The sequence below is a fragment of the Trichosurus vulpecula genome, chromosome 1, assembly GCF_011100635.1.
Source record: "Trichosurus vulpecula isolate mTriVul1 chromosome 1, mTriVul1.pri, whole genome shotgun sequence".
NCBI lineage: Eukaryota > Metazoa > Chordata > Mammalia > Diprotodontia > Phalangeridae > Trichosurus > Trichosurus vulpecula.
The window spans coordinates 177,499,133-177,526,711 of NC_050573.1; the positions used below are offsets into that span (position 1 = coordinate 177,499,133).

Genomic DNA, 27,579 nt, shown 5'->3' on the forward strand with positions numbered 1-27,579 from the left:
CGCTCCGGAAGGAAGAAGGGAAGGAGACACGTGCGCGTGCGCGGCAGAATGGAGCTAGTATGTGGCTGCTACGAGCAGGTTCTTTTCGGGTTCACGGTGCACAGGGAGCCGGGCCCGAGAGGCCAGAGCGAGGTGAGCGCGGGGATGATGGGCTCAGGGTCAGGGCTGTGACCCCCGGGCCTCGAAGCCGCTGCGCTCGGGGGTTGGAAGCCAGGGTTTGAGACTCGGTCTCTCTTCTCTGCTTGACAGCCTCTAGTCGCAGGGCATGTGGACCGAGTGCTGGGCGGGGGAAAAGCTTCAGCTCGAGGAGGGGTTTCCACATGAGGAGGAAGGAGGGAGCCCATGATTCTGTAGGAAGAGCTCAAATGGGGCGAATCCATTCCCCCCAATAATCAGCTCACGTTTTTATAACATCTTCACGTTTGCAAATGCCTTCGCTGACAAAATCCAGTGTGTGCAGCTGTTAATTTCCTCATTTTACAGATGAAGAAACCGAGGTCAAGAGAGGTAACTGCAAAGCTGCCATTACCTAGAAATCTTAGGAGTCCCAAGAACAGTATTCTGTCCACTGCCAACCCTGCCGTTAGGTCCACACATGCATGGTGTCTGTGCACTTATTAAGCCCTTAAGAAATGCCTCTTTTCTGACTTATGCGTCCGTCTCTGCCTCTCTCCCCCACCCCCATTTCACTTCTTATCAGTTATAATTATACAGCTCTACTTTGATTTCTTCCTCCTTGATTTGTAAAATACTTTTGGTCTATACCACATTATACCGTACTGTTATACCGCCATATATTATTTGCTGTGATGGGGGTTTTGTTTTTGTTTTCGGTTTCTTTTGGTGCTAGAGTTCTCTCCCTGGTTTAAGCTTCTTGAGCTCCTCCTAGCAGTGTGGCATACAATGTCAGACAACCTGAGTTAAAACCACTCTCAGCCACGCAGAGGAATGGTCATATCCTTAATTTTATCATCAGCGGTAAACTGTTCTACCTTTAGGATCCAGAACTCTGAATTTCTACTTTTAGATCATGCCCTCTAATTCTTTCATTTCCCCTTCCTCACTGCTTAAAATTATTTCTTAATAAGACCTGTACAAGTCATTTAACTTTTCTCAGCCTCCATTTCAATATGTACAAAGTAGTGGTGATCTCATGATGTTTTTGTAGGACACTGTATTAGAAACTTCAAGGTCTTGTATGATTGAGTTGTTGGTTTACCAGTTCTGAGAACTGTCCATGGTTAGTGTTCTGTTATGGACCATATGTTTAGGAATGCTGGCTCAAGTACCCTATCTAGAAAAGGAACATGTTCGTTATTTGGAAGTTGTTTATCAAAAGAAGGACCCTTTTCTTTACCTTCTTTCAGTTTACCTCACAGAAATTTTAGGTGTTCTTGTGAGAGAAGCTGAGTGACTCACTAGATCATGACATTTGAGTCAGAAGACATGCTTCTGGGTCCTAACTGCTCCTTAGTAGCCATGTAACCATAGTGCTTGATCCTGTTTTATAGAGTGGTTGGGGAAAGCAAATGAAATGATGCTTTAAAAAGTGTTTTTCTAACATTAAAGTGCTTTTTAATGTAAATCATCCTCTGCCAATCCTAATGTGGAAAAACTGTATGGCAGCGAACATTGCCTCAGAATCAATAGGTTAGCTTCTAGGTGTCATCACTGATGTCAAGCCATTTGTTACTTGATAGGTTTCATAGTTCCTTTAGAATATATGTAATAGATATAATTGTAACTGCCATACAGACATAGTATTCACAAACCTTAATGGTGTTTGGGAACATTACTTAGATAAATAGTTAATAAGCACATGCTATGTTCCAGCTTCTGTGCTGAGATGTCAGAATGTAAGTGTAAGAAATCAAGATAATCCTTGCCCTCAAAGAGCTTACACTCTCAGGAGGAAAGATAAACATATCAAGGGCAACTGGAAGGGAATAGTATGTGTGAGGTGACATAGTGGAAATGATATGGAAGCCTAGTTCTAAGCAACATCAGGCTAAAGCTCACCTATCAAGGCCAGGGGACTTATGGGTACAGTCCAGGGTTGGAGGGGAGAAGAGATATGGATGATAGCTAGAGAGTAGTCTGCATGATGAAGAGATGGCATTAGTGCCATACTTTGTCCTCCAGCTTTTCAGGTGACTTGCTGGCCTTCTTTATTTGGTTCTCAGTTTTTGCTTGTCCAGTGATTGCATTCATTGATTTTTATTTTTTGCTGCCTCTGCAGCAGGACGCGTTTACAGGGTCCATTGCTCATTGGAAAGAGGCTTGTCAAAGTTAATCAACATGATCATTAATATGTGCTGTGACTGTGGCTTTAGAGTGTGTCTTATTCACTATACAGAAATGGACCCCTGTGGCTGACTTCACCCACCATGGCCATGCTGCCTCCTTGTCAGCAGTGGCTGTAAATAACCGTTTTGTGGTCACTGGAAGCAAAGATGAAACAATTCACATCTATGATATGAAAAAAAAGGTAGAACATGGAGCATTGATGCATCATAATGGTAAGGAAATTCTATCTTTTACGATAACTATATCATTATTTTTGTGTTGTATTTACATACATATCAGTACCTGTACACTAAAATATTTAATAGAACTATAAGTTTACCTAACATGAAGTGTTCAGGAAGGCAGCAACATCAACATGGTTGTATCTTTTGGAATCATAGTTTTAGAACCAGAGAAGACCTTAGAGTTTCTGTAGTATATCTAACCTTTTGTGTACTAACTACCACTTATGTCATACTGTTTGTGGCAGTTTAGTTCATTTGGAATAATACTAGTGAGCATAGGGTTTCTGTATCCTTTACATGTGATCTCATTTTATCCTCATGACACCCCTGGGAGGTAGGTTTTATTATTATACCCTTTTTATAGTTGAGGAAATGGAGACTTAGCAAGGTCAAGTGACTGGCCCAAGGTCACACAGCTAATTAATGTTTGAGTCAGGATTTTAACTCTGGTCTTTCTGATTTCAGGTCCAGCACTCTATCCATTGTATTACCTAGCTGCTTTAATTTGGAAGATGTTGCTTGTAAGGCCACAGCACTATATTCACCATTCACTTCAGTGTTAAGTTGGTTTACAGAGGAAACCAAAAATTTCTTAGTCATGGATTTCTCCACTTTCTCTAGCCAGTCATTTATGATCAGAACAATACATATCCACTACCACATTGGGAGAAGCCAATGATAGGTTCATATATTTGGAGGTAGAAGGGAACTTAGAGGTCACCTATGCCAGTACCTTGATTTTTGCAGGATGCGGAAACTGAGTCCCACAGAGGTGACATGACTTACCAGAGGGAAACAGATAACTAAGTAGAAGAGCAAGGATTTGAACTCAAGTCCTTTGACTGAATCTAGTGAACCTTCTACTATAATATACCGACTCACTATTTAGATTTAAAAGTGTCAAATCAACACATTTGAATTAAAACATGCCAATAGATGAAATATTTAATTGTGTAAATTAATACTTTGCATTTTAACAATGCTAAACTATCAGCATCTCATATATGTACATAACATTATAAAGTGGAGCTTTCAACTGAAAAATATAGCCATCATGATGTAACTACAGCAACCTTGATTTTCTTTTTGTTGATAGGCACAATAAATTGCCTGAAATTCTTTGGTAATGGGCACTTAATTAGTGGAGGAGATGATGGACTAATTTGTGTTTGGGATGCAAAGAGATGGGACTGCTTGAAGTCTATTAAAGCACATAAGTAAGTCTGAGCCTCCTTGCCTCCATTGGAATTCTCAACTTGGGAACTAAAATTGGATGCTGAACTATTGTCTTTTTTTTTTTTTAAGGGGACATGTGACTTCTCTTTCTGTTCATCCATCTGGCAAATTAGCACTATCAGTGGGAACAGACAAGACATTACGGTAAGCAGTAGTTAATCAAATTTTTAGTTAGCAGTAGTAGAATTATTAGTCATTGTTCTCCAAGCAAAACAAATAACTTTTACTGCACCATATTTTGCTATCTTAGTCGAGTGCTTTTCTTTATGTCCTCCGTGTCATAGCTATTAGCCTTTTTAGGCTACGTGGATGTGAAGAAAAGTTTTATAGTCATAATTAAACTCTTAAAATGGGAGCATCCCTCTTGAATCAAACACATAGTAATGTATTTGTTATTGTGAACATAAAGTGGAAATGATGATGGACATTAAAATTTTCCCATAGGCATTGAAGCAAGTCATTCTTAAACTATAATATTATGGGGTAGTAAATTCTTCAAACACTGTTAGAGTAAATCAACAAGATGAAGTATTTGTAACAAAATAACATACTGTTTTCCCTGTGTTTTGATGAAGACTTAGTTGATTTAGTTTCCTGTTAGCATCATTCAGACACTGAGTATTTATTAAGCATTAGTTGGTGATCTTACTGATGACAGTGCCAAAAAAACTTGTTTTACAGAACATGGAACCTTATTGAAGGAAGATCGGCATTCATAAAAAATATAAAACAAAGTAAGTATTCTGTTGGCAGAATGTTTTTGTTTTTTAAACTTTATGTTGCCTTTTGTTTTTATAACAGTCATTTCTGCTTAATAGCAACCCTTGGCCTCCTCCCCTAATTGAACCTTCCCTTGAAACATTGAAAAACATTCAAGTAAAAACAGTAAACATATCAAGCAATTCACTGTGTGTATCACATTTCATATTCATAGTCTCCCACCTCCATCAAAAAGACAGGTATGTTTCATCATCAGCTCTTTGGGACTGAGATTAAACATTGCAGTTAATCAGAATTTGTATGCCTTTTAGAGTTGCTTTTGTTTACTGTGTTACAAACATGAGTAAGTTTGTTCTTCTGGTTCTTAACTTTGCATTTCATCACTACATGTAAGTTTCCCCTTGAACCTCTGAATTTCTTATATTAGTTTCTTAATAGTGCAGGAGGACCATAGATCCAAAGTTGGAAAAAAATATTCATATATCACAGTTTATTCAGATACTCTCTTGTTGATGGGCTTCCACTTTATTTCCAGGTTTTTGCTACTATTAAAAAAAACTCCGAATATTTTAACTAGTTAATCTATTAGGGAATGACTCTTGATTTTATATTGGTAGATTGTGTTTAGGTATAGTAGTTCTGTACAGATTGGCAATTTTACCTGAAAAATTATTTATGAAGGTAAGAGGGAGCAGTGTGTTGCAGCGTGAAGAGTTCTGGATTTGTAATCACAGGTTTGAATCATAGCTCTTTCACCTGACACCTTAGTGACCTTCTGAGCCTCATTTTCTTCATCTGTAAAATGAGGGTGTTGGGCTAGATGACTTCTCAGGTCCCTTTCAGCCCCAGATCTATGAAGTTACTTCAGTCCTCTATTTTTCTTTTTTTTTAATTTAAATTTATTTATTTAACATATTTGGTTTTCAGCATTGATTTTCACAACAGTTTGAATTACAAATTTTCTCTCCATTTCTACCCTCCCCCCCACTCCAAGATGGCTTATATTCTGGTTGCCCTGTTCCCCAGTCAGCCCTCCTCTCTATCACCTCCCTTCCCTCTCATCCCCTTTTCCCTTCCTTTCTTGTAGGGCAAGATAAATTTCTACACCCCATTGCCTGTGTATCTTATTTTTTAGTTGCATGCAAAAACTTTTTTTGTTTTTGAACATCTGATTTTAAAACTTTGAGTTCCAAATTCTCTCCCCTCTTCCCTTCCCACCCACCCTCCCTAAGAAGTTGAGCAATTCAACCTAGGCCACACATGTATCATTATGTATAACCCTTCCACAATACTCATGTTGTGAAAGGCTAACTACATTTTGCTCCTTCCCAACCCATCCCACTTTATTGAATTTTCTCCCTTGACCCTGTCCCCTTTCCAAAGTGTTTGTTTTGATTACCTCCACCCCCATCTGCCCTCCCCTCCATCATCCCCACCCCCCCTTTTATTTTTTTTTATCTTCCTCCCTCTTCTTTCCTGTGGGGTAAGATACCCAACTGAGTATGTATGGTATTCCCCCCTCAGGCCAAATCTGATGAGAGCAAGGTTCACTCATTCCCCCCTCACCTGCCCTCTCCCCTCCTCCCACAGAACTGCTTCCTCTTGCCACCTTTATGTGAGATAATCCACCCCATTCTATCTCTCCCTATCTCCCTCTCTCAGTATGTTGCTCTCTCATCCCTTAATTTCATTTTATTTCTTTTAGATATCTTCCCTTCATCTTCAGCTAACCCTGTGTCTGCTCTCTCTCTTTTACATATATATATACACACACACACACACACACACACACACATATAAACACATATATATACATATACACATACATACACATACATACATATACACATAGATATATGCATACATACCCATTCACTTATATATATACATAAACATATTATATATATATATATGCACATATTCCCTTCAACTACCCTAATACTGAGGTCTTATGAATCATACACATCATCTTTCCATGTAGGAATGTAAACAAAACAGTTCAACTTTAGTAAGTCCCTTGCAATTTCCGTTTCTTGATTACCTTTTCATGCTTCTCTTGATTCTTGTGTTTGAAAGTCAAATTTTCTATTCAGTTCTGGTCTTTTCACTGAGAAAGCTTGAAAGTCCTCTATTTTATTGAAAATCCGTATTTTGCCTTGGAGCATGATACTCAGTTTTGCTGGGTAGGTGATTCGAGGTTTTAATCCTAGCTCCGTTGACCTCCGGAATATCGCATTCCAAGCCCTTCAGTCTCTTAATGTAGAAGCTGCCAGATCCTGGGTTATTCTGATTGGGTTTCCACAATACTCAAATTGTTTCTTTCTGGCTGCTTGCAGTATTTTCTCCTTGATCTGGGAGCTCTGGAATTTGGCAACAATATTCCTAGGAGATTTCTTTTTGGGATCTATTTGAAGTCCTCTATTTTTCTAACTTCCATAGTAAAGTTTGTGGAAATAAATATTTTATTCTGTTTTTGTGATTTTTATTTATTAGACAAATATTTCTTTTAATTACTTTTAAAACTATAGATGCTCACATAGTTGAATGGTCCCCTAATGGAGAGAAGTATATAGTTGTCACAATAAACAAGATAGACATTTACCAACTTGAAACTGCATCTATTACTGGTACCATCACCACTGGAAAGAGAATTTCTTCTGTTACATTTATTTCGGTAAGTACATAAAACTAGCAATGAAATTCTAGAGTGTGTATGTATGTTTGTGTTTTCAATATTTAGGTATGTTACCCTGTTTTTGATTCTTCTTAGGATTCCATACTTGCTGTGGCTGGAGATGAAGAAATTGTAAGGTTGTTTGACTGTGATTCACTAAAATGTCTCTGTGAATTTAAGGCTCATGAAAACAGGTATTTGCTTCTTAACACTTAAGCTTATTTCTTTTTTCTTTCATGTATAAGTGTCTGTGTTTACACTTAGATGCATATGTAGTCATATATCCATACACATTCATATCCCCAAGGGCAGCTAGGTAGTGCAGTGGACAGAGTGCTGGGCCTAGAGTCAGAAAGACTCTTCTTCCTGAATTCAAATCTGGCTTCAGACACTTACTAGTTGTGTGACCCTGGGCAAGTCACTTAACCCTGTTTGCCTCAGTTCCCTCATCTATAAAATGATCTGGAGAAGGAAACAGCAAACCGCTACAAATGGGGTCACACGGAGTTGAACACAACTAAAAACTAACTGAACAAATATGCTCCGTGTCTTTTGAGATCAGAGATTTTAAAAATATGTTATGGAGTACTTTGTGGCAGTAACTGCTATGGAATGTTAAAATGTATATGCATATAAAAATGTGTGTTACAATAACTGAGGTTATCATGATTAGTAACTTTAACATGACATCAATATAAGTGATAGTTCCTATAATAGGGTGGAAGGAAACAAATATTTATTAAGTGCCTGCTTTGCTCACTTCAGTAGCACATACATTAAGTGCTTACTATGTGCCAGGCGCTGTGATAAGAGCTTTACAACTATTATCTCATTTGATCCTCAACAACCCTGGGGGGGGGTAGATGCTGTATTATCCCCATTTTACCATTGAGGAAACTGAGGCAGAGTTTAAGTGACTTGCAAAGGATCACACAGCTAGCAAGAATCTGAAAACAGGGGGGCGGAGCCAAGATGGCAGCTGGAAAGCAGGGACCAGCCTGAGCTCCCTGCCGAGCCCCTCCAAAAACCTATAAAAAATGACTCTGAACCAATTCCAGAACAGCAGAGGGAAGCAGGGCGCCAGCCCAGGACAGCCTGGAGGGTCTCTGGGTGAGGTCTATCCCGCACGGAGCTGGGAGCTGGGAACAGAGTGGAGCAGAGCCCAGCCTGAGCGGCGTGGACCAACAAGACCAGCAACCGGGCAGAGCATGCCCTAGCGCCCTGATTCAGTGAGCTGTGGCAGTTACGAGACTTCTCAACCGACAAACACCAAAGACTGCTGAGAAGGTTAGTGGGAGAAGCTGCAGGAGTGGAAGGAGTTCGCGGTTCGGCTTCCAGCCCCGGGGGCAGCGGAGGTGGGGCAGCTACGGCTGCTGCTGCTTCCGGCTCCAGGCCCACCTGGTGGGAGGAATTAAGTGGCGGATCAGAGCAGGGGTGCACAGCCTGCCGAAGATCTGAGCCCAGTTCGGGTTGGGGGTTCTTGGGGAAGGAGCAGTGCTGGTGTGGCAGAGCTGGCACCTCCCCCCCAAACGTGGAACATAGAACTCTGTAGTCTACAAGCAGTCATACCCCACTGAAAAACTCAAAAGTTACTTGGCTGGGATTATGGCCAGGCAGCGAAAACGCACCGAGATTCAGTCTCAGACTCTGCATTCTTTCTTTGCTGACAAAGAAGACCAAAACATACAGAGAGAATAAATTAACAAAGTCAAAGAGCCTACAACAGAAACCTCCAAGAAAAACATGAACTGGTCCCAGGCCATGGAAGAGCTCAAAAAGGATTTGGAAAAGCAAGTTAGAGAAGTAGAGGAAAAATTGGGAAGAGAAATGAGAAGGATGCGAGAAAACCATGAAAAACAAGTCAATGACTTGCTAAAGGACACACAAAAAATACTGAAAAATACACTGAAGAAAACAACACCTTAAAAAATAGATTAACTCAAATGGCAAAAGAGCTCCAAAAAGCCAATGAGGAGAAGAATGCCTTGAAAGGCAGAATTAGCCAAATGGAAAAGGAGGTCCAGAAGACCACTGAAGAAAATACTACTTTAAAAATTAGATTGGAGCAAGTGGAAGCTAGTGACTTTATGAGAAATCAAGATATTATAAAACAGAACCAAAGGAATGAAAAAATGGAAGACAATGTGAAATATCTCCTTGGAAAAACCACTGACCTGGAAAATAGATCCAGGAGAGATAATTTAAAAATTATTGGAGTACCTGAAAGCCATGATCAAAAAAAGAGCCTAGATATCATCTTTCAAGAAATTATTAAGGAGAACTGCCCTGATATTCTAGAGCCACGGGGCAAAATAGAAATTGAAAGAATCCATCGATTGCCTCCTCAAATAGATCCAAAAAAGAAATCTCCTAGGAATATTGTCGCCAAATTCCAGAGCTCCCAGATCAAGGAGAAAATACTGCAAGCAGCCAGAAAGAAACAATTTGAGTATTGTGGAAACCCAATCAGAATAACCCAGGATCTGGCAGCTTCTACATTAAGAGATCGAAGGGCTTGGAATGTGATATTCCGGAGGTCAATGGAGCTAGGATTAAAACCTCGAATCACCTACCCAGCAAAACTGAGTATCATGCTCCAAGGCAAAATACGGATTTTCAATAAAATAGAGGACTTTCAAGCTTTCTCAGTGAAAAGACCAGAACTGAATAGAAAATTTGACTTTCAAACATAAGAATCAAGAGAAGCATGAAAAGGTAATCAAGAAACAGAAATTGCAAGGGACTTACTAAAGTTGAACTGTTTTGTTTACATTCCTACATGGAAAGAGGACATGTATGATTCATGAGACCTCAGTATTAGGGTAGCTGAAGGGAATATGCATGCATATATATATATATATATATATATATATATATATGTGAATGTGTATGTATGTATATATCTATGTGTATATATATGTGTGACACGGTGAGTTGAAGATGAAGGGAAGATATCTAAAAGAAATAAAATGAAATTAAGGGATGAGAGAGCAACATACTGAGAGAGGGAGATAGGGAGAGATAGAATGGGGTGGATTATCTCGCATAAAGGTGGCAAGAGGAAGCAGTTCTATGGGAGGAGGGGAGAGGGCAGGTGAGGGGGGAATGAGTGAACCTTGCGCTCATCAGATTTGGCCTGAGGAGGGAATACCATACATACTCAGTTGTGTATCTTACCCCACAGGAAAGAAGAGGGAGGAAGATAAAAAAAATAAATAAAGGGGGGGGGATGATGGAGGGGAGGGCAGATGGGGGTGGAGGTAATCAAAACAAACACTTTGGAAAGGGGACAGGGTCAAGGGAGAAAATTCAATAAAGCGGGATGGGTTGGGAAGGAGCAAAATGTAGTTAGTCTTTCACAACATGAGTATTGTGGAAGGGTTATACATAATGATACACATGTGGCCTATGTTGAATTGCTCAACTTCTTAGGGAGGGTGGGTGGGAAGGGAAGAGAGGAGAGAATTTGGAACTCAAAGGTTTAAAGTCAGATGTTCAAAAACAAAAAAAAAAAGTTTTTGCATGCAATTAAAAAATAAGATACACAGGCAATGGGGCGTAGAAATTTATCTTGCCCTGCAAGAAAGGAAGGGAAAAGGGGATGAGAGGGGAGGGGGGTGATAGAGGGGAGGGCTGACTGGGGAACAGGGCAACCAGAATATACGCCATCTTGGAGTGGGGGGGGAGGGTAGAAATGGGGAGAAAATTTGTAATTCAAACTATTGTGAAAATCAATGCTGAAAACTAAATATATCAAATAAATAAATTTAAATTATTAAAAAAAAATTTCCCTATAAGGTAATTGTGTAGTTTCTGTGCTAGTATTGGGTAAACGTATTCTGGGCTAGATTGTGAGACCGCCTGTCCCAGCAAATAGGGACAGGGGACCAGCCTCTGGGGGTGGGATTTCTTAGAATTGTTTGTACAAGGTTATATATCCCCTTGCCTGCCTTCTCCCCCTTGCCTCTGTTCACTACCATCTCCACCCTGGTAGTGGTAGATGCCCAATTCTCGCGAGACTTGATCAAATAAAGCTTCTGTTTTGTTTCTGCCTTGAGAAAAAAAAAAAAAAGAATCTGAAAACAGATTTGAACTCAGGTCTTCTGACTCCAGTCTATATCTATAGTATCACCATAATACATTATATCAGTGGATCTATGTTCTCACCAATGTGGGTACTGCCTCCTTCCACCTCTACAGAGAGATAACACTCTCTCCATTAAAAATTTTTTTTTTTAATTTACAAAGCCTTTCCACCAACCTCTTCCCAGAAAGCAATTACTTATGTCAGAGTTAAAAGGGTGGGGGTGAGTGGACTGGGGAGGGAAACAATTTAGCAAAACTGACACGTAAAAAAGTGTGATGTTATCAATAGTGTTCCAAACCTATAATTTACTGCATCTGCAAAGAAGGAAGAGAGTAGGGCCAAATTTGATCACTGTAATTTCATAGCATTTAGCATTGATTTTGTTGTTGTTCTTTCCATTTACATAGTTAGGGTTTTCTGTTTATTTCACCTTTTTTTTAATGGTATGACTTCATACTCAGATCATGTATCCATTTTGCATTTATTGTGGTATATGGTGTAAGTACTGGTCTCAACCTAATTTCTGCCAGACTGTTGTCCAGTTTCCCCAGAAATCCTTGTCACATAGTGAGTTCTTTCATTTTGACCAAGTTGGACTTTTACCAGGAATGCAAAGATGGTTCGAAATTAAGGGAAGGGTTAACTTAATCACTGTTGTGTTTGTCCTTCATTCTTAAAGAGGACCATGACATTAGGGAAATGATGACATGACTTGCAGTTGACTTTGATGTGTGTGAGGGAGGGCTGATCATATTAAAAACAAAAACATCCCAAAACTACATGATTATCTTTAATCGAAGTAGAAAAACCTTTGACAGAATGCAATACTCATTTATGCAGAAAGCCTTACAAAGCAGCCCCCAATAAGAATTACATGCAGTGGGAAAATATTAGATTTCTCAGTTAATATGAGTAAAACAATGATGTCCCCTTTCCCCCACTTTTTTTCCTCTAGAATTTTTAGCCATAGCAATGGTACAAGAGAAAAAAAGACACAAAGATAGGCAAAAGGGGAGAGAACAATCCTCCATTTACTGATGACATGATAATTTATTTAGAAAATCCTGTCAACAAAGAGTATTTCAACAATAGCTTCATTAGGTTTTCAGGATTCAAAATAAACCCTTAAAAATCAACAGCATTTCTTTATAGCGATTTTAAAAAAATAGGAATAATAGAGAAGTCTCATTCAAAAGAACTGCAACATGCACAAAATATCTGGGAGCCAATTTGACAAGGTACCTGTATAGATAATATATTTTGAAAAATATATTTTTATTTGTTTTTATATTTCATACATTTACAGATTATTCCCACTTTATGAGAGATCTCTTGTAACAAAGTAAAACAAATAATCCAGTGACCTCATCTGAAAGTGCTCATGATATTTCACATCTGTAGCACCTCTCTATTTTTAGAAAATTAATAGAAATCTATTTTCTCTCTCTCCTACTCCTCACTTGTTGGGGGGTGGGATGGGAATTCTTGTAACAAATATATGCAGTCAATTCCCTCAAGAGTTATATACAAAATAAAGGTTGTTTTGTACCTTAAATCTGTCATGTTTCAGTAATGGGGAGCATTTTTCATCAGTCCTCTAGAATCATGAATGGTCACTTTATTGATCATAGTTCTTACAGCTTTGAAAGTTGCTTGTTTTTACAGTGTTATATTTACAAAATGCTCCTCAAAGACATAAAAAACAATTTAAATCACTGGAGAGACATTTATTACAGGCCCAAAGGATATGGTTCCTGCACTACCTGAGATTAGGGGACCCTGGCTCAAAAAAAAAAAGTGTCTGTTTTCATTATTTACTATGTGCCTTTTCTGTGTCCTTTGGATCACTTTCAGTTTTGATCATCTGAGATTAATGTTCCGTGATTCACAGGCCTGTAACATGATAGAAAGAATTGGGCTTTTGTGGCAGGGAGCAGCTTGAGAATTATTGTAAGCACAGAACAGATTCCCAAAAGTTATTAGCTCATACTCTTTCTCCTGTTCAGTTCTAGGTGCAGTACCTTGTACCTCTTCAGTTGCATGTCATAGTCTGCAATATATCTATTTCATCCATTTAGTTTTTCCACTGTGTTTTATTAGGTTAGTCTTTTGAGTGATGTGGATCTCTTTGAGCATGGCTTTTTATTGCATCACAGTTGAAAGCAATTACCACATTTTCTGTAAACAGGAATATCCAGGAAACCTAGTGATTTATAGGAAATCCCTCCTTCATTCACACAAGGTATCTTCCATGATTCTGACAAAAAACTTTTGGCAAGTTAACATCTCCTTGTTTGAGTCTTTATGTCATGTTGATGCTGAGAATGTTAATAGTAAAGTAATTCTGGTTGAATCTAGTCTAAACTCTTGAAATATGCATAGGAGTTGATGCCTTGAAGATGGACTCTGTTCTGTCAAGTCACATGTTTTTTGGAATCGACAGACAATGTTTCAGTCAAGTCTGTGACTGTAGAAATGTGATCCGCTATAGAAAATAGACTATGAAAGCCTCCTCTGGTACCTTTTGTGTATTTTCATTTAGGGTCACTTTGATCTGTACAGTCTTAAAGATTTTAATAGAGAAGAGAAAGGCACATGGTTGCTGGTTGCTTTTATAATACTCTATGTGATGCTTTCTTATTTGTTTAGAATTGTCCTCTTTGAGATCTTAAAAATTGATCCCTAGTGCCTTTCCAAATGGTCACTTTCAGCACAAATTTCTCTTGTATTTAGTCAGGTACATCAGATCTTCCAGTTTTCATTTTCCTATGTTTTATCTATACATTCTTGCAATAGTACACATTTGGTATATAGAAGATGGAGTCTGAAGTTGGTAGTTTCTGTCATCAGTGTATTGTTTTAGAAGGTGTAAGAGGTTTGTTCCCTCAATTTCATGTCCAAGCTCTTTGAGCATGATCTGACTTGACTTAATTGAATCTCAAGCTAAACTTTCTCTTGTCCAGTTTTCTCTTCTAGTGTTTTTCACTGTTTTATGAGACAATAGTGCTTATAATTTTCCGCTAACCTTCTCTGGAGTTTTTTGCAAAAAGCTTGTACTCTTATTCCAGCATTTTCCTTGTCTGCCTTGTCTTTTCTGGCAAACTGTTCATTGAGGTGGTTTCTGGCCTCATGGACTTCTGTTTGTTTTTGGTCACTACTCTACATCTGTTAAATATCTCTTAAGAGGTCATGATAAATAAAGTCAGTATTGTTAGTTTTATTCATTTTCTGTTTTCATAATCAGTTGTTGATATAGGTCAGGTTGGAGCTGTTGTTATTACTTGCAAGGTGTCCTCATCTTTATCCTTCTAACATGGTGTTGATTTGACCTTTGCTAGTTATAGTTTGGGATCTGCCTGTATGCAAACTGATTCTTAAATGGCTTATGTGCCGGTAAATAGTGGTTTGCTGTCAAGATGTAGGTTACCCATTTGTTTCATTTATTCATCTATCTTTTGATGGATACAGTCAGTTTCACTTTTCATGGTGATGTTTAACATATCCAGCACCTTCTGACTCTTTTCCTTAGGAAAATATTCATGATAAACAAGTTCTGAATATTAGCCTTTGACTTTTTTCATTTTTCAGTCCTGAACTATATTTCCAAACATAGTTTGAGAAATCTAATACTATTTAAGTAAATCTAGGGTAAGTTTCTCCCTGGGGATAGGGACTGGACACATGATGTTACTGGTATAGGGAACTTTCTGAGGAAATTCCTCTACCAGTTGGAGGTCATCAGCTTCTGCAACTTAAAATCTTAAAGACTTGGCTAGAGCACTGAGGAGTTCAGTGACTTGCCAAGGGTCACATGTCACAGTGCTGGTTTGTGTTATCAGTTGAGGTCTGAACTCAGTTCTCTCTGGCTTCAAAGTCTGCTCTGTATTTATTACATTCCTACGCCTCCCCTAAGCCCTACATACCTAGGAGAAATCATGTTGATAAGTTTTTTTGTAATCTCTATTTTGAGCTTTACCTAGGTTTACCTCTTGAACTTTTCAATTGCTGTGACCAATTTTAACCTCAGAAATGTTTGGAATGTCCTCATAGATAATGAAAGTGCAGCACTGAGGCCTCAAATTAGTTTGCTACCATCAAGTCATCTGCATTTTTTATACTGCTCAAATAAGTATTTGTGTGCACATTTCTTCCTGAATGATGTTAGTTTTTGAGTGATGGTAAGACTCCATATGTAGTCAGAGGCAACATTTTTTTTTTAAATTTGGGTGTGTTTTGGTTATATTGTCTTAAGAGATGGGAATAAGCATTTATGTAACTGTTATTATGTGCCCTAGCATTGTGCAAGGTTCCTTACAAATATTATCTCATTCGATCCTCACAACAGTCCTTTGAGGTAGGTATTGTTATTATTCCCATTTTACAGATGAGGAAATTAAGGGAGACAGAGTTTGTTAAGTGTCTTGCCCAGGGTCACACAGCTAGTGAGTGCCTGAGGTCAGATTTGGATTCAGGTCTTCCTGAGTTCATACCCAGCATTCTATGCCATCTGGTTACCTCTGGCAGTCTTAACAGGTCTCTGAAAAATGGCTTAGAATAACTTTATCAGTATATTCCTGTGCATGTTTTATCTTCAGAGCTAGGTTGCAAGCTCCTGGAGTACAGAGACCTCTATTGCATGTTGCTTTGCATGTTCCATATTTCTAGTTCAGTCTCTGTCTAGATTCTATGGTATAGAAGGTGTGACATTCACAACAGTGTGTATTTGTGGTAGAATGGGCTTCAGGTAATGGGGGGAGTGATATTCTATTGTCATTTTTCCTAACATGAAAAGCTCTGGACTCAATGCCTCTTCCATCCAACCAGAAAAAGAGTAAATGCCATTTGGGGTCATGAGTTCCGATGTCAAGTGGATACAAATTCATAGATTATCTTGAACCTTGGATAGTTATTCTATGGCCCTCATTTGCTAGAGGAGGGGAACCCAAAATGGCATAAATGACATTGTCACCAGAAATTATTAGCTCTTGAACTGACCTTCTCCACATTATCAACTATTCTTTTTTTTTTTTTTTACTGGGTTTGAGAATCAGTTCTATTACTTTTTATTTTTATTTTATTTTATTTATTTAATATATTTAGTTTTCAGCATTGATTTTCACAAGAGTTTGAATTACAAATTTTCTCCCCATTTCTACCCTCCCGCCCACTCCCAGATGGCGTATATTCTGGTTGCTCTGTTCCCAAGTTAGCCCTCCCTTCTGTCATCCCACTCCCCTCCCATCCCCCTTTCCCTTCTTCTCTTGTAGGGCCAGATAAATTTCCACGCCCCATTGCCTGTGTATCTTATTTCCTAGTTGCATGCAAAAACTTTTTTGTTTGTTTTTGAATGTCTGTTTTTAAAACTTTGAGTTCCAAATTCTCTCCCCTCTTCCCTCCCTACCCACCCTCACTGAGAAGGCAAGCAATTCAACATAGGCCACAGGCGTATCATTATGTGAAATCCTTCCACAGTACTCATGTTGTGAAAGATTATGTTTTGCTCCTTCCTAACCTATCCCCCTTTATTGAATTTGCTCCCTTGACCCTGTCCCTTTTCGAAAGTGTTTGTTTTTGATTACCTCCTTCCCGTCTGCCCTCCCTTCTATCATCCCCCCCTTTTTCATCTTCTTCCTCCTTCTTTCCTGTGGGGTAAGATACCCAATTGAGTGTGTATGGTATTCCCTCTTCAGGTCAGATCTGATGAGAGCAAGATTTACTCATTCTTCCTCACCTGCCCCCTCTTCCCTTCCTACAGAACCGCTTTTTCTTGCCACTTTTATGCGAGATAATTTACCCTATTCTGTCTCTCCCTTTCTCCCTCTCTCAATATATTCCTCTCTTATCCCTTAATTTTATTTTATTTTTTTTTATATATCATCCCTTCATATTCAACTCACCTTGTGCCCTCTGTCTATACATATATATATACACATACATACACACATATATATACATATACATACATATACACATGCACCCACACATATACATACATAGACACACACATATGTATATATGTACATACACCCATATATATATATGCATATTCCTTTCAGCTACTATGATACTGAGGTCTCATGAATCATACACATCATCTTTCCATGTAGGAATGTAAACAAAACAGTTCAACTTTAGTAAGTCCCTTATGATTTCTCTTTCTTGTTTACCTTTTCATGCTTCTCTTGATTCTTGTGTTTGAAAGTCAAATTTTCTATTCAGCTCTGGTCTTTTCACTGAGAAAGCTTGAAAGTCCTCTATTTTGTTGAAAGTCCATATTTTGCCTTGGAGCATGATAGTTTTGCTGGGTAGGTGATTCTTGGTTTTAATCCTAGCTCCACTGACCTCCGGAACATCATATTCCAAGCCCTTCGGTCCTTTAATGTGGAAGCTGCTAGCTCCTGTGTTATCCTGATTGTTTTTCCACAGTACTCAAATTGTTTCTTTGTGGCTGCTTGCAGTATTTTCTCCTTGACCTGAGAGCTCTGGAATTTGGCGACAATATTCCTAGGAGTTTTCTTTCTGGGATCTTTTTGAGGAGGCAATCTGTGGATTCTTTCAATTTCTGTTTTGCTCTGTGGCTCTAGAATATCAGGGCAGTTCTCCTTGATAATTTCTTGAAAGATGATATCTAGGCTCTTTTTTTGATCATGGCTTTCAGGTACTCCAATAATTTTTAGATTATCTCTCCTGGATCTATATTCCAGGTCAGTGGTTTTTCCAATGAAATATTTCACATTGTCTTCCACTTTTTCATTCCTTTGGTTCTGTTTTATAATATCTTGATTTCTCATAAAGTCACTAGCTTCCACTTGCTCCAGTCTAATTTTTAAGGTAGTATTTTATTCAGTGGTCTTTTGGACCTCCTTTTCCATTTGGCTAATTCTGCCTTTCAAGGCATTCTTCTCCTCATTGGCTTTTTGGAGCTCTTTGGCCATTTGAGTTAGTCTATTTTTTAAGGTGTTGTTTTCTTCAATATTTTTTTCAGTATTTTTTGTGTCTCCTTTAGCAATTCATTGACTTGTTTTTCATGGTTTTCTCGCATCCTTCTCATTTCTCATCCCAATTTTTCCTCTACTTCTCTAACTTGCTTTTCCAAATTCTTTTTGAGCTCTTCCATGGCCTGTGACCAGTTCATGTTTTTCTTGGAGGCTTTTGTTGTAGGCTCTTTGACTTTGTTGACTTCTTCTGTCTGTATGTTTTGATCTTATTTGTCACCAAAGAAAGATTCCAAAGTCTGAGACTGAATCTGGGCGTGTTTTCACTGCCTGGCCATGTTCCCAGCCAACTTACTTGACCCTTGAGTTTTTCAGCAGGGTATGACTGCTTGTAGAGTAAAGAGTACTTTGTTCCAAGTTTGAGGGAATGTGCTGTTGATTTCAGAGCTATTTCTATACAGCCAGCTCTGCTACATCAGCACCCCTCCTTCCCCAAGAGCCGCCAATCCGGACCTGATGCAAATCTTAAGCAGGCTCTGCACTCCTGCTCTGATCTGCCACTTAATTCCTCCCACCAGGTGGGCCTGGGGCCGGAAGCAGCTGCAGCTCTAGCTCTGTAGTTGCACCTCCCCCCCGCTGCCCCCGGGGTGGTGGCCAAACTGCGAACTCTTTTCACTCTGTGCCCAGCAGCTTTTCCCACTAACCTTCTTTGTTGTCTTTAGTGTTTGTGGGTTGAGAAGTCTGGTAACTGCCACAGCTCACTGATTCAGGGCGCTAGGGCCTGTTCCGCCCAACTCTTGGTCTGGTTGGTCCTGCCGCTGCCCACGCTGGGCTCCGCTCCCCTCCGCTCTGTGTGTGATGGACCTCATCCAGGCTGTCCTGGGCTGGATCCCTGCTTCTCTCTGCTATTTTGTGGGTTCTGCAGTTCTAGAATTTGTTCAGAGCCATTTTTTATAGGTTTTTGGAGGGACCTGGCAGGGAGCTCACACAAGTTCCTGCTTTCCAGCTGCCATCTTGGCTCCACCCCTCCCAGAAGCAACATATTAATATGGAGGCAGTTCCTTCTTTTTGTTATTTGTACCTTCCTGGAAATACTCATGGATGAAGTGGAAAGAGTGCTGAATTTGACATGAGAGAGTCTGGATTCACTTTCCAGCGTTATCACTTATTGTGTGTTTGACAGTCACTTAATTTTTCTGGACCTCAGTATCTCCATCTGTAAAGAGAGGTTGGACTAACCTTTAGATAACCCTTTGAACTCTTAAGCCCTGGTCCTTTTGACATTTAAAAAATATTATATGATAGGTAGTCCTGCTTTTTCTCGCTAGATGGCCAGAAATCACTTTTGATGCTAATTGTTAAGTTAGTTTTCACATGGCAGACAGGTAGGTAAATTCTTTCCTAGTGCATACTGGAAGGCATCGTGCTAGTCCATCATATTAAGAAACATATGAATAGATCATTATAGGATCATTATATATCAAACCTACCCTAATGAAATTCACTTTATAGCTTTGAGGCATGTGATACACAGATGACTTTTTTTAAAATCTAAGAGGTGGAAAAAATGCATGTGAGAAATCCAGAGTACAGAGACTTAAAGATTGGAGAGACCAGGGAAGGTTTTATGAAAGAGATTAAAATTCGAATTTGACATTTTAAATCATGTAGGAATTCAACAGTTGAAGAAAAATGGAAAGCATTACAGGCATAAGATTTGGCATGAGCAAAAGTGTTGAGTTGGAATAATGAAAATTATATCTGGATTACATCCAGTTCCATCTGAATGCCAGCCAGAAACCAGTGATTTTGAATTGGGATGTGCCCTGACCCGATCAGAACACATGAGGGAAAATACCTATTAGGTATTATACAAATCCTGGCAGGTGGTATTAAGGGCCTATACCAAGGTAGTGCTAGAGAAGATGACAGTGCTTGTGTGTAAAATTGCAGAGACAGAATTACCGTCTGATTGGGTAACTTCAGACACTGGAACATAGGAGGCTGAGGAATGTTCAGTGCCACTGGTATTATTGGTATGGTGAGAAATAGGGAAATCAGGAGGACCAGTTTAGGAGGGAAAGAGAAGTTTGGTTGGACTTTTCCAGTACTGATTATACTTTCACTGATAAACCTCTGAACACACTGATCTTGGTGGGGAGTCTGCGTCTACTTTGCTCCTTTTGCCACTCAGACCCTCCCTGTTACCCTCCCTTAGCAACCTCTCCTCTGAGGCTAATTGAATGCTTATTTACCAGACAATTTAGATTCTGGTTGCTATTATGTCAGGTGCCAGCTCCTAAGACATTCTTCTTTCTTAATAAGATCAGTCCCTAACTCATAGTCTTCCTCTCCACCCTAACCCCTTCCCTCATTCTAGGGGACTTCACTATATACAGTGTTCCCCTCAAATACTCTGACTTCCCACTTCCTCAGTCTACTCATTTCGATGACCTGCTTCACTCCACCTCAGCTCCACACAGGGGTAGCTGTACCTTTGATTTGGTATTATTTCCTTTCATATTCAAGAACTCTAAACGTTCTTTATTTGATGATAATCTTTTATCTCTTAAACTCACTTTTTCTTCACCTTGCCCTCCAGTCTTTTCATTGTTCAGTGCTTCCTAGGCCATCATTCCTGCTCTGGCTACATTCTTCTTCCTTTCTAGTATTGGCCCCAGTTCAACTGTACATTGTCCTTTACTCCTGAATCTCTTGTGTGACTGCCAGCTGTGGCTTACACCCGTCTCTGATTCCTTTGCTTCTTCTCACATGCTAGCTTTATGGAACTGGAAGAAATTGCAACACTGTGCTGCTGGAGTCCACTACAGACTTGTGCTTACCATTCTAAATTGCACCCTCCTGTAGCACCTACTACTCTGCTCTATTTGGTTCCTTGTCCAGCCCACCTCAGCACCTGTCTCTGACCTTTTCTTTTCTCCCCAAGCCTTTCATGATACTCTTTGCTGAAGACCTTGCCTTATATATATATCACCAAAAATATTTATGCTCTTGGACCACAGTTCTTGTTTCTCTCCTTCTCCTCATCTCACCTATCTTTGACTTTATCCCCTACTAACTTCATTCTAATCTCTGATGACCATGCGGCCTTTCTTTTTGCCAAGGCTATTGCCTCTACATGTATCCTTGAGCGTATCCTCCTATATTCTCTGTTTGTCCCCATCATCATCCCCGTTCTTTCTCTAATTGTCATTCTGCCTTTGTCTAATAGTTCCTTCCCAGCTGCCTAGAGATATACCCTTTCCCCATCCTTAAAAAAAACTATGTCTGACCATCATACTCAGAAAACCTAGGGCCTCCCTAGTACCATCAGGACCAGATACAACCTGGCCCTTTCCTACCCGTCTAATATTCTTACATTCTTCTCCCTGCCATGCAATCTACAATCTAGCCAAACTCCCAACTGATGGTGCTGCCAGGAAGTCTCTCTCCTGACCCCCAGCCCATAGACTCTCTGACTTCTTTTAGCTCAAGCACCATCTACAGGAGACCTTTCTCAGCTCTCCCAGGGCCTACTGTCACACCCTCTAAAACATCTTAAGCTGTATTTCTATAGTACTTTCTGGGTAAGTGTCTCTTGACTCCCTCTCCCAACCCATTCAAATGTAGCTCCTGAGGAGCTCTTTGTCATCAGACTAATTTTCTCTTCTAGAGTAAAAGACATTTGCAGCTTTGAAGTCCCAGAGCATCATGTTATTGTGACAGCGTCAAGTGATGGCTTCATCAAAATGTGGAGGCATAATCCAGATAAGGTCAGTATGCTAGCATAATACAAGTCAATATAAGTCAGTGTAATAGGGCTCTCACTTCATTTTTGGTTATTAGTTTTCTCCTTATCTTGCCAAGGACCTGAGTTTGAGCCTTGATTCCTAATAACCCTGTGTCCTTGGACAACCATGGTACCTATTTATTTGGAAAGTAGGGATAATCCCCATAGAGCCAGGCCTATAGGTAAGCATCTATCTAGAGTGACAGTCAGGTGTACTGACAAATGCTTTTATTGATGATGTTTTATGAGTGCATCTAAATACCAGAAAATTTAACTCTCAGTGGCATGCGGGGGTTTTTTATGAATATGTGTGTACATGAGTTATGTGTTTGTTTCTGGAGAGGGCATGGAAACCCACCAAAAGACACAGAGGACACAATTTTCAAACCTGACCTAGGGACGCATGTGTGTTTTCTCATTCTAAATGCCTGTCCCAACAATCAGGTTGGTCACGAGGCTCAAATAGGATAGGAAAGCACTGTAATAAAATGTTATGCAAATATGAAATATTACAGCTAATAACTATGAATCTTATTGTTGGAAAGTGAAATTGACTTCCATCTAAATTATTCTATTCTGTGGTGTTTGCCATTTTTTACATTGTAGAAATTTTTAGCCTTTGGAAAGTTTTCAGTTAATTATTGATTCCCATTAATATTGTGGATTTTCAGAGTTAAATGAGTAAATTCAGTGGCCCAGATGTGAATTAATGATAAACTGATTCTTTTTTAAAACTCAGAGAGGAAACTAATAAACTTATCATGAAATAAGCTTTCATTAATATTGTGTTAGCTAGAGGCATAGAAAGAGAAAGATTTTAAGAATGTGAACCTGGGTTCAAATCCTGCTTCTACTACTATCTGTGTACTTCCCCTATTAATGGGCCTGAGTTTGCTCAGGTCTGCACTTTTACAAACCACAGTGATTTTTGAATAAAACTTTTCTGAGGGACACATCTGGGTATTTGAAATGAGTCAGAGACTTAATTTGTTATCTTAAGAGGATTTTTTCAAGTTTATATTTTAGCAACTCTGGGTTGCTATTTGTGGTCTTTTTATTTTTTAAATCTCATCTCACTCATCTTTTATCATTGAACCAGACTTTAAATCCCATAACTTTGAGGTAAAAAGGGAAAGACAATTACAACAACAATAGCTAGCATTTATTAAGTGCCTGCTTTGTGTCAAGCACTGTGCTAAACACTTTACAAATATTACTTCATTTGATCCTCACAACAAACTTGTTGCATGGTTGTTTATGGTTGTTTATGGTTGAGGAAACTGAGGCAAATGGAGGTTATGTGACTTGCCTAAGGTCATGTGGCTAGTGTCTGAGTGGATTTGAACTCAGGTCTTCCTGACTCCATTCTGTCTGCTTCACCATCTAGCATGAGACCAAGGGAGAAAAAGTGAGTGGTATATAGTGTATAGTCAGGGTCACAGTCTTTAAAATCCTGACGTAGTAGGTTTTGTTTGTAAAGAGTTTTCATGTAATATGTGTAATTTCTAGTAATTTTGCATGTCATGTCAGATCACTTTACAAAGAACTGCAGTGATTGATTCAAAGCCTTTTGTCATGATGGGGTTTTTGTTCCCTTAACTACTCCATGAAGTGAATTGACTTGTCACTTAATAGTCAAGGTTTGGAAATGACAATTTATTGTGCTTTTATTGCTAGATTGTTGTATTTCAGGATTCATCCATGTTTACTACTTTATTATATGGTTTAACCTCGTATTGTTATGCAAATTTTTAAACTGAAATTAAAAACCAAAGGAAATTATTTTAAAGTTAATTCTGCTTATGTCATGAAATCTTAAAATCAGACTGTTTTCTTAATGGATGAAGTGAAAAACTTTAATTGCATTAAAATAATTCAACATTAACATATTTTCGATTTTATTTTTCTCCTGATTCAGAAGACTCCGCCATCTTTACTGTGTGAAGTAAACACTAAAGCCAGACTCACCTGCCTTGGAGTGTGGCTAGACAGAGTTATGGACGCCAAAGATGAACTTCCTACAGCTGCAGCCCCTTCTCCTGGTAACTGATGCTGATCACTTCCATTACATTTAAAATTTGGAATTATCTTTTACATTGCTTCTCAAAAGGTGTGCCGCTGTGCCTAGGGTTTTGCTAGGTGTGCCTTGCATCCCTCCAGTGTCCATCCCAGCTGCAGTTTGCTGCCTGCTCTTCCCAGATTGTTAGGAAGGTCACAGTAGCAATTCTAACTTCAGAGGTGCAAAGCCACTGAGTCTTGGTAAAGAAAAGATCAAGAGGAGGGAGTGGCCCAGGTCTGGGGTCTGGTTGCCCAGAATCCCTTCTCTTTTGTGGACTTAAATATTCATTGTATCAGAATTCCTTGTGGTAAAGAATACTGTGCAGGGAGCAAATGAATTTTGAGTTCTACTGACCCATTAATGCAGAAGTTGTGCTCTAGATGAGAAATTGATATCTGTTCTGCATTTAATTATTTAAATGATTTGTCTTGGTGTTTGAAAAAAAAATCTTACTTTTTCCTTCACTGTCACTTTTGTTGTGTTTCAGTAAGCAAAGAAGAACAAGAGTTCAAAACTAGCCCCCCAAAATCTGATGATTCAGCAGGAAAACAGCAACAATCCAAGAAATTTGGTCGGACTAAGGGTAACAAAAAACCAACAAAAGCAGAAAATGTAGTGTCAGTCAAGAAAAGAAAATTAGAAGGTATACTAGAAAAGAAGAAAAAAAAGAAACTACAAATCACTGAATAAATCTTTGAAAATTCAAGAAAATCTTTGTAATGCAATCATTATTTCTTAATTTTGCCTAATTTGTTTTTAAGGAAAAGTAAGGAATTTCTACATATGAGAAATTCATATGGCACATATATATGAGAGCTTCTTGTATTCTAGAGGTCTCAGTGTGTAAAGTATATATAATGTAGTAACATAAAATATGCAATATTTTTGTTATGTAAAGTAAATAATGTTTGAATTTACAATCTTTTCAGAAGTCCTAACCCTATTCTTTTCATCAAATTTAAAATGAATAGAGATGGAGAGTATCAGTGTGGTGGGAAATCAACCCTTAGTGGAAAAATATTTTTACAAAGTTGTAAAATTGTTAAAAAAAAAAAGTTGAAAAAGTTTGTAAATGATGTAGGGAAGGGTAACCTTTAAAGTGTTGTTTTCATCCCTTCTTCCAAGAGTGGAAACATATCTTAGCTGATGTGTGACTCAGTGTTCTCAACAAAGACAAAGAGACACAGCACACAGTCAGCTTATTGCGGTGGAGTTATCTTCTAACCAGTTTTCTGACTGGCAGAGTAAGAAAGGGGAGTGTTTAATGCAGCTGCATGGAGAACCAGTACTTGAAGCCCATGAAGGAAGCAGGAAGGAAATTGGATTTTATTTTTAGTCTGATAGAATAAAGTAAGAATTTCCTTAAATGTGAGTTAGAACTTTTTTTCCTTTGTAGGGCAAGGTTTAAGTAATGGGATGATCATCTAAAGAACTTTTTTATAGGTAGGGTATATTATGTGAGTGAAATAAAAAACAGACACTTGGATTGCAAGTATTAGATTAAGTGGAAAAAGGATAAAGATGGTAAGAATAAAGTCTGGGAAACTGGCAACATATTATTATCTGAAATTTCAGTTAATGTCTTCTGTGAGTTCAGGGCTATGATCAGAGGGCTACACTTTTTCAAAAGATCGGAGGTTATACCATACAGGATTCAATGTTAGTAAGAGTCCATAGGGGATTAAGGAGTGAAAGTTTAGCATGAGAATCAGGTTTATGCAAGTGTTTGCTGACTAGATACACATAAGAAACTTAGCCAAGCCATACAGAGTCTGTGCTGGGATTCCATGTGTTGGAATTACCAAGCAGGCCTTTGGCTATTTATATAGAATTCTATATTTATATAGAATAATGGTCTATAGTGAAAATTGATGAGGCAAGTTTTATTGTACTTCTAATGACATTTGAAAAATTGTAAGTGGTCACATCTGCCATTTAACTATTTTGCTTAATCTTCAAAGGTTCTTGGTTAAAACAAAAACTTAAGTTGTATCTATTTACACCTCTTGGTTTTTGTTATTCAAAGTATGTTTATATTTGAGACTATTTATGCAGAAAGTATATTCATTTATATAGCAAGTATCCACAGTGTCTAGTGAATGGCTTAGATAAGCACCATCAGAGCATTTGCCGCAAAGTGATCAAAGGGATTCCCTTGGGGGAGGGACGTGTCTCATTTTTCTCATCTAAAACTACATAGGTCTAAAATCTTACAACCTTTTTTTTTTAAATCTATTCCCTTTTTATATAGCCTTTATGTTCTGTAGCATGAAAAAGTTCTTGCCACCAAAGTCCTTGGTGTTACAATGTTTTAATATCAGAACTAAATTTAGTTTTATCAATGGAAATGCCCCTATGGAGAATGCATTATCAGCTGCCCTGCAGCTGAATGCTCCTATGTCTGTTGGAGTCTCCCTCTATTAGAATGTGAGAGCTTGAGAAGAGGGGTATTCTTGCTTTCCTATTTGTATCCCCAATACTTAGAGCCATGCTTTGTACATAGCACTTTATAAATGCTTTTTCGTACATTCAGGATGTGATTTGCTTATGAAAATACAGTGTGACATGCCCCATTTGAAATGAAAGTATTTCCTTAGAGTTATGTAAGTGTGAGCAAGCTGAAAATTTTCTAAGCCAGTTTATGAGAAAAGTGGCTGTGGTTCAGGCTCTGGTTCTTTCACTTCCTATGAGACCATGAACAGCTCACTTATGCTTTCTGTGCTCCCATAACTTCATCTGTACAGGGTGTCCCTAAAGTCTGGACACAGGAAAAAATGCATATCTTGAAATATTTGGAATATTAACATACCTTAGCCCCCTTGACTTCTTTTTCTGGGGTTGCTAAAGGAGAAGATGTACTCAATGAACATCAGAGATGCAACACTCTTGATCGAACGCATGAAGAGTGACTGTACTAAAATTGATGGCAACGTGGAGTTATTGCATCAAGTGAATCTTGCAGTCTTTGCATCACAAATGATGGAAATCACATTGAAGATGTTATTTGTTAATATTCCAATTAAATAAAATATTGAAAATTTCATTTCATTTCTTGAAAATACGCATTTTTGCCTATGTGTCCAGACTTTAGGAACACCCTGTAGAATGGGAATAATACTTGCAGCACCTATTTCATAGTAGTGTGAGGAAAGTGCATTGACAATTGTCTGCTCTATAAAAGCAAGCTATCATCCCTGTGTGTGATATTTTAAAATAAAGTTAGTCATTTATTTTTAAAAATAGGTGTATTCTATTAAGTAAATATTACAGAACTTCCAGTTTAGGGTCCCTTTTATATATCCTGTAAGTGGTAACTTAAATCTTTGTATAAAACACTACTTTGCACTTACTTAGGCAGCTCATTGCATTGTTTTACATCTTTCTTCCAAAGTTCTTATAATCTTTCCTGATGCCCCTAGTTCTACCCTCTAAGAGCAATATTGTCCCTCCCTAAAAACATCAGCTTACAGTTTTGAATTATATGAGTTAAAACTAAAAGTGACCTTAGAGCTCTTCTAGTCCAATCCTGTCCTTTTACAAAAAAACT

General features: G+C 38.6%; 1 protein-coding gene across 2 annotated transcripts; it reads left to right on the forward strand.

The window, feature by feature from the left end:
- PAK1IP1 (PAK1 interacting protein 1) lies at positions 1 to 26,951 on the forward strand. 2 transcript variants are annotated; one of them, XM_036741232.1, is made up of 10 exons: positions 1 to 132; positions 2,357 to 2,519; positions 3,628 to 3,748; positions 3,837 to 3,911; positions 4,449 to 4,501; positions 7,016 to 7,161; positions 7,258 to 7,355; positions 21,857 to 21,956; positions 23,892 to 24,015; positions 24,520 to 26,951. In XM_036741232.1, exons 1-10 carry the CDS (start codon positions 49 to 51, stop codon positions 24,720 to 24,722), a joined length of 1,167 nt encoding a protein of 388 aa, XP_036597127.1. In that variant the 5' UTR covers positions 1 to 48; the 3' UTR covers positions 24,723 to 26,951. The 2 variants fall into 2 exon arrangements, with proteins under 2 accessions (XP_036597127.1, XP_036597128.1); XM_036741233.1 differs by having other exon boundaries at positions 28 to 132; positions 23,895 to 24,015.
- The last annotated feature ends 628 nt before the right edge of the window (positions 26,952 to 27,579 follow it).

Excerpts from the sequence above, each read along its gene's own strand:
- PAK1IP1 (XM_036741232.1), top strand. The coding sequence starts at position 49 with ATGGAGCTAGTATGTGGCTGCTACGAGCAGGTTCTTTTCGGGTTCACG. Across the intron at positions 2,520-3,627 it reads AGCATTGATGCATCATAATG|GCACAATAAATTGCCTGAAA; the intron begins GTAAGGAAATTC and ends TTTTGTTGATAG. Across the intron at positions 3,749-3,836 it reads AAGTCTATTAAAGCACATAA|GGGACATGTGACTTCTCTTT; the intron begins GTAAGTCTGAGC and ends TTTTTTTTTAAG.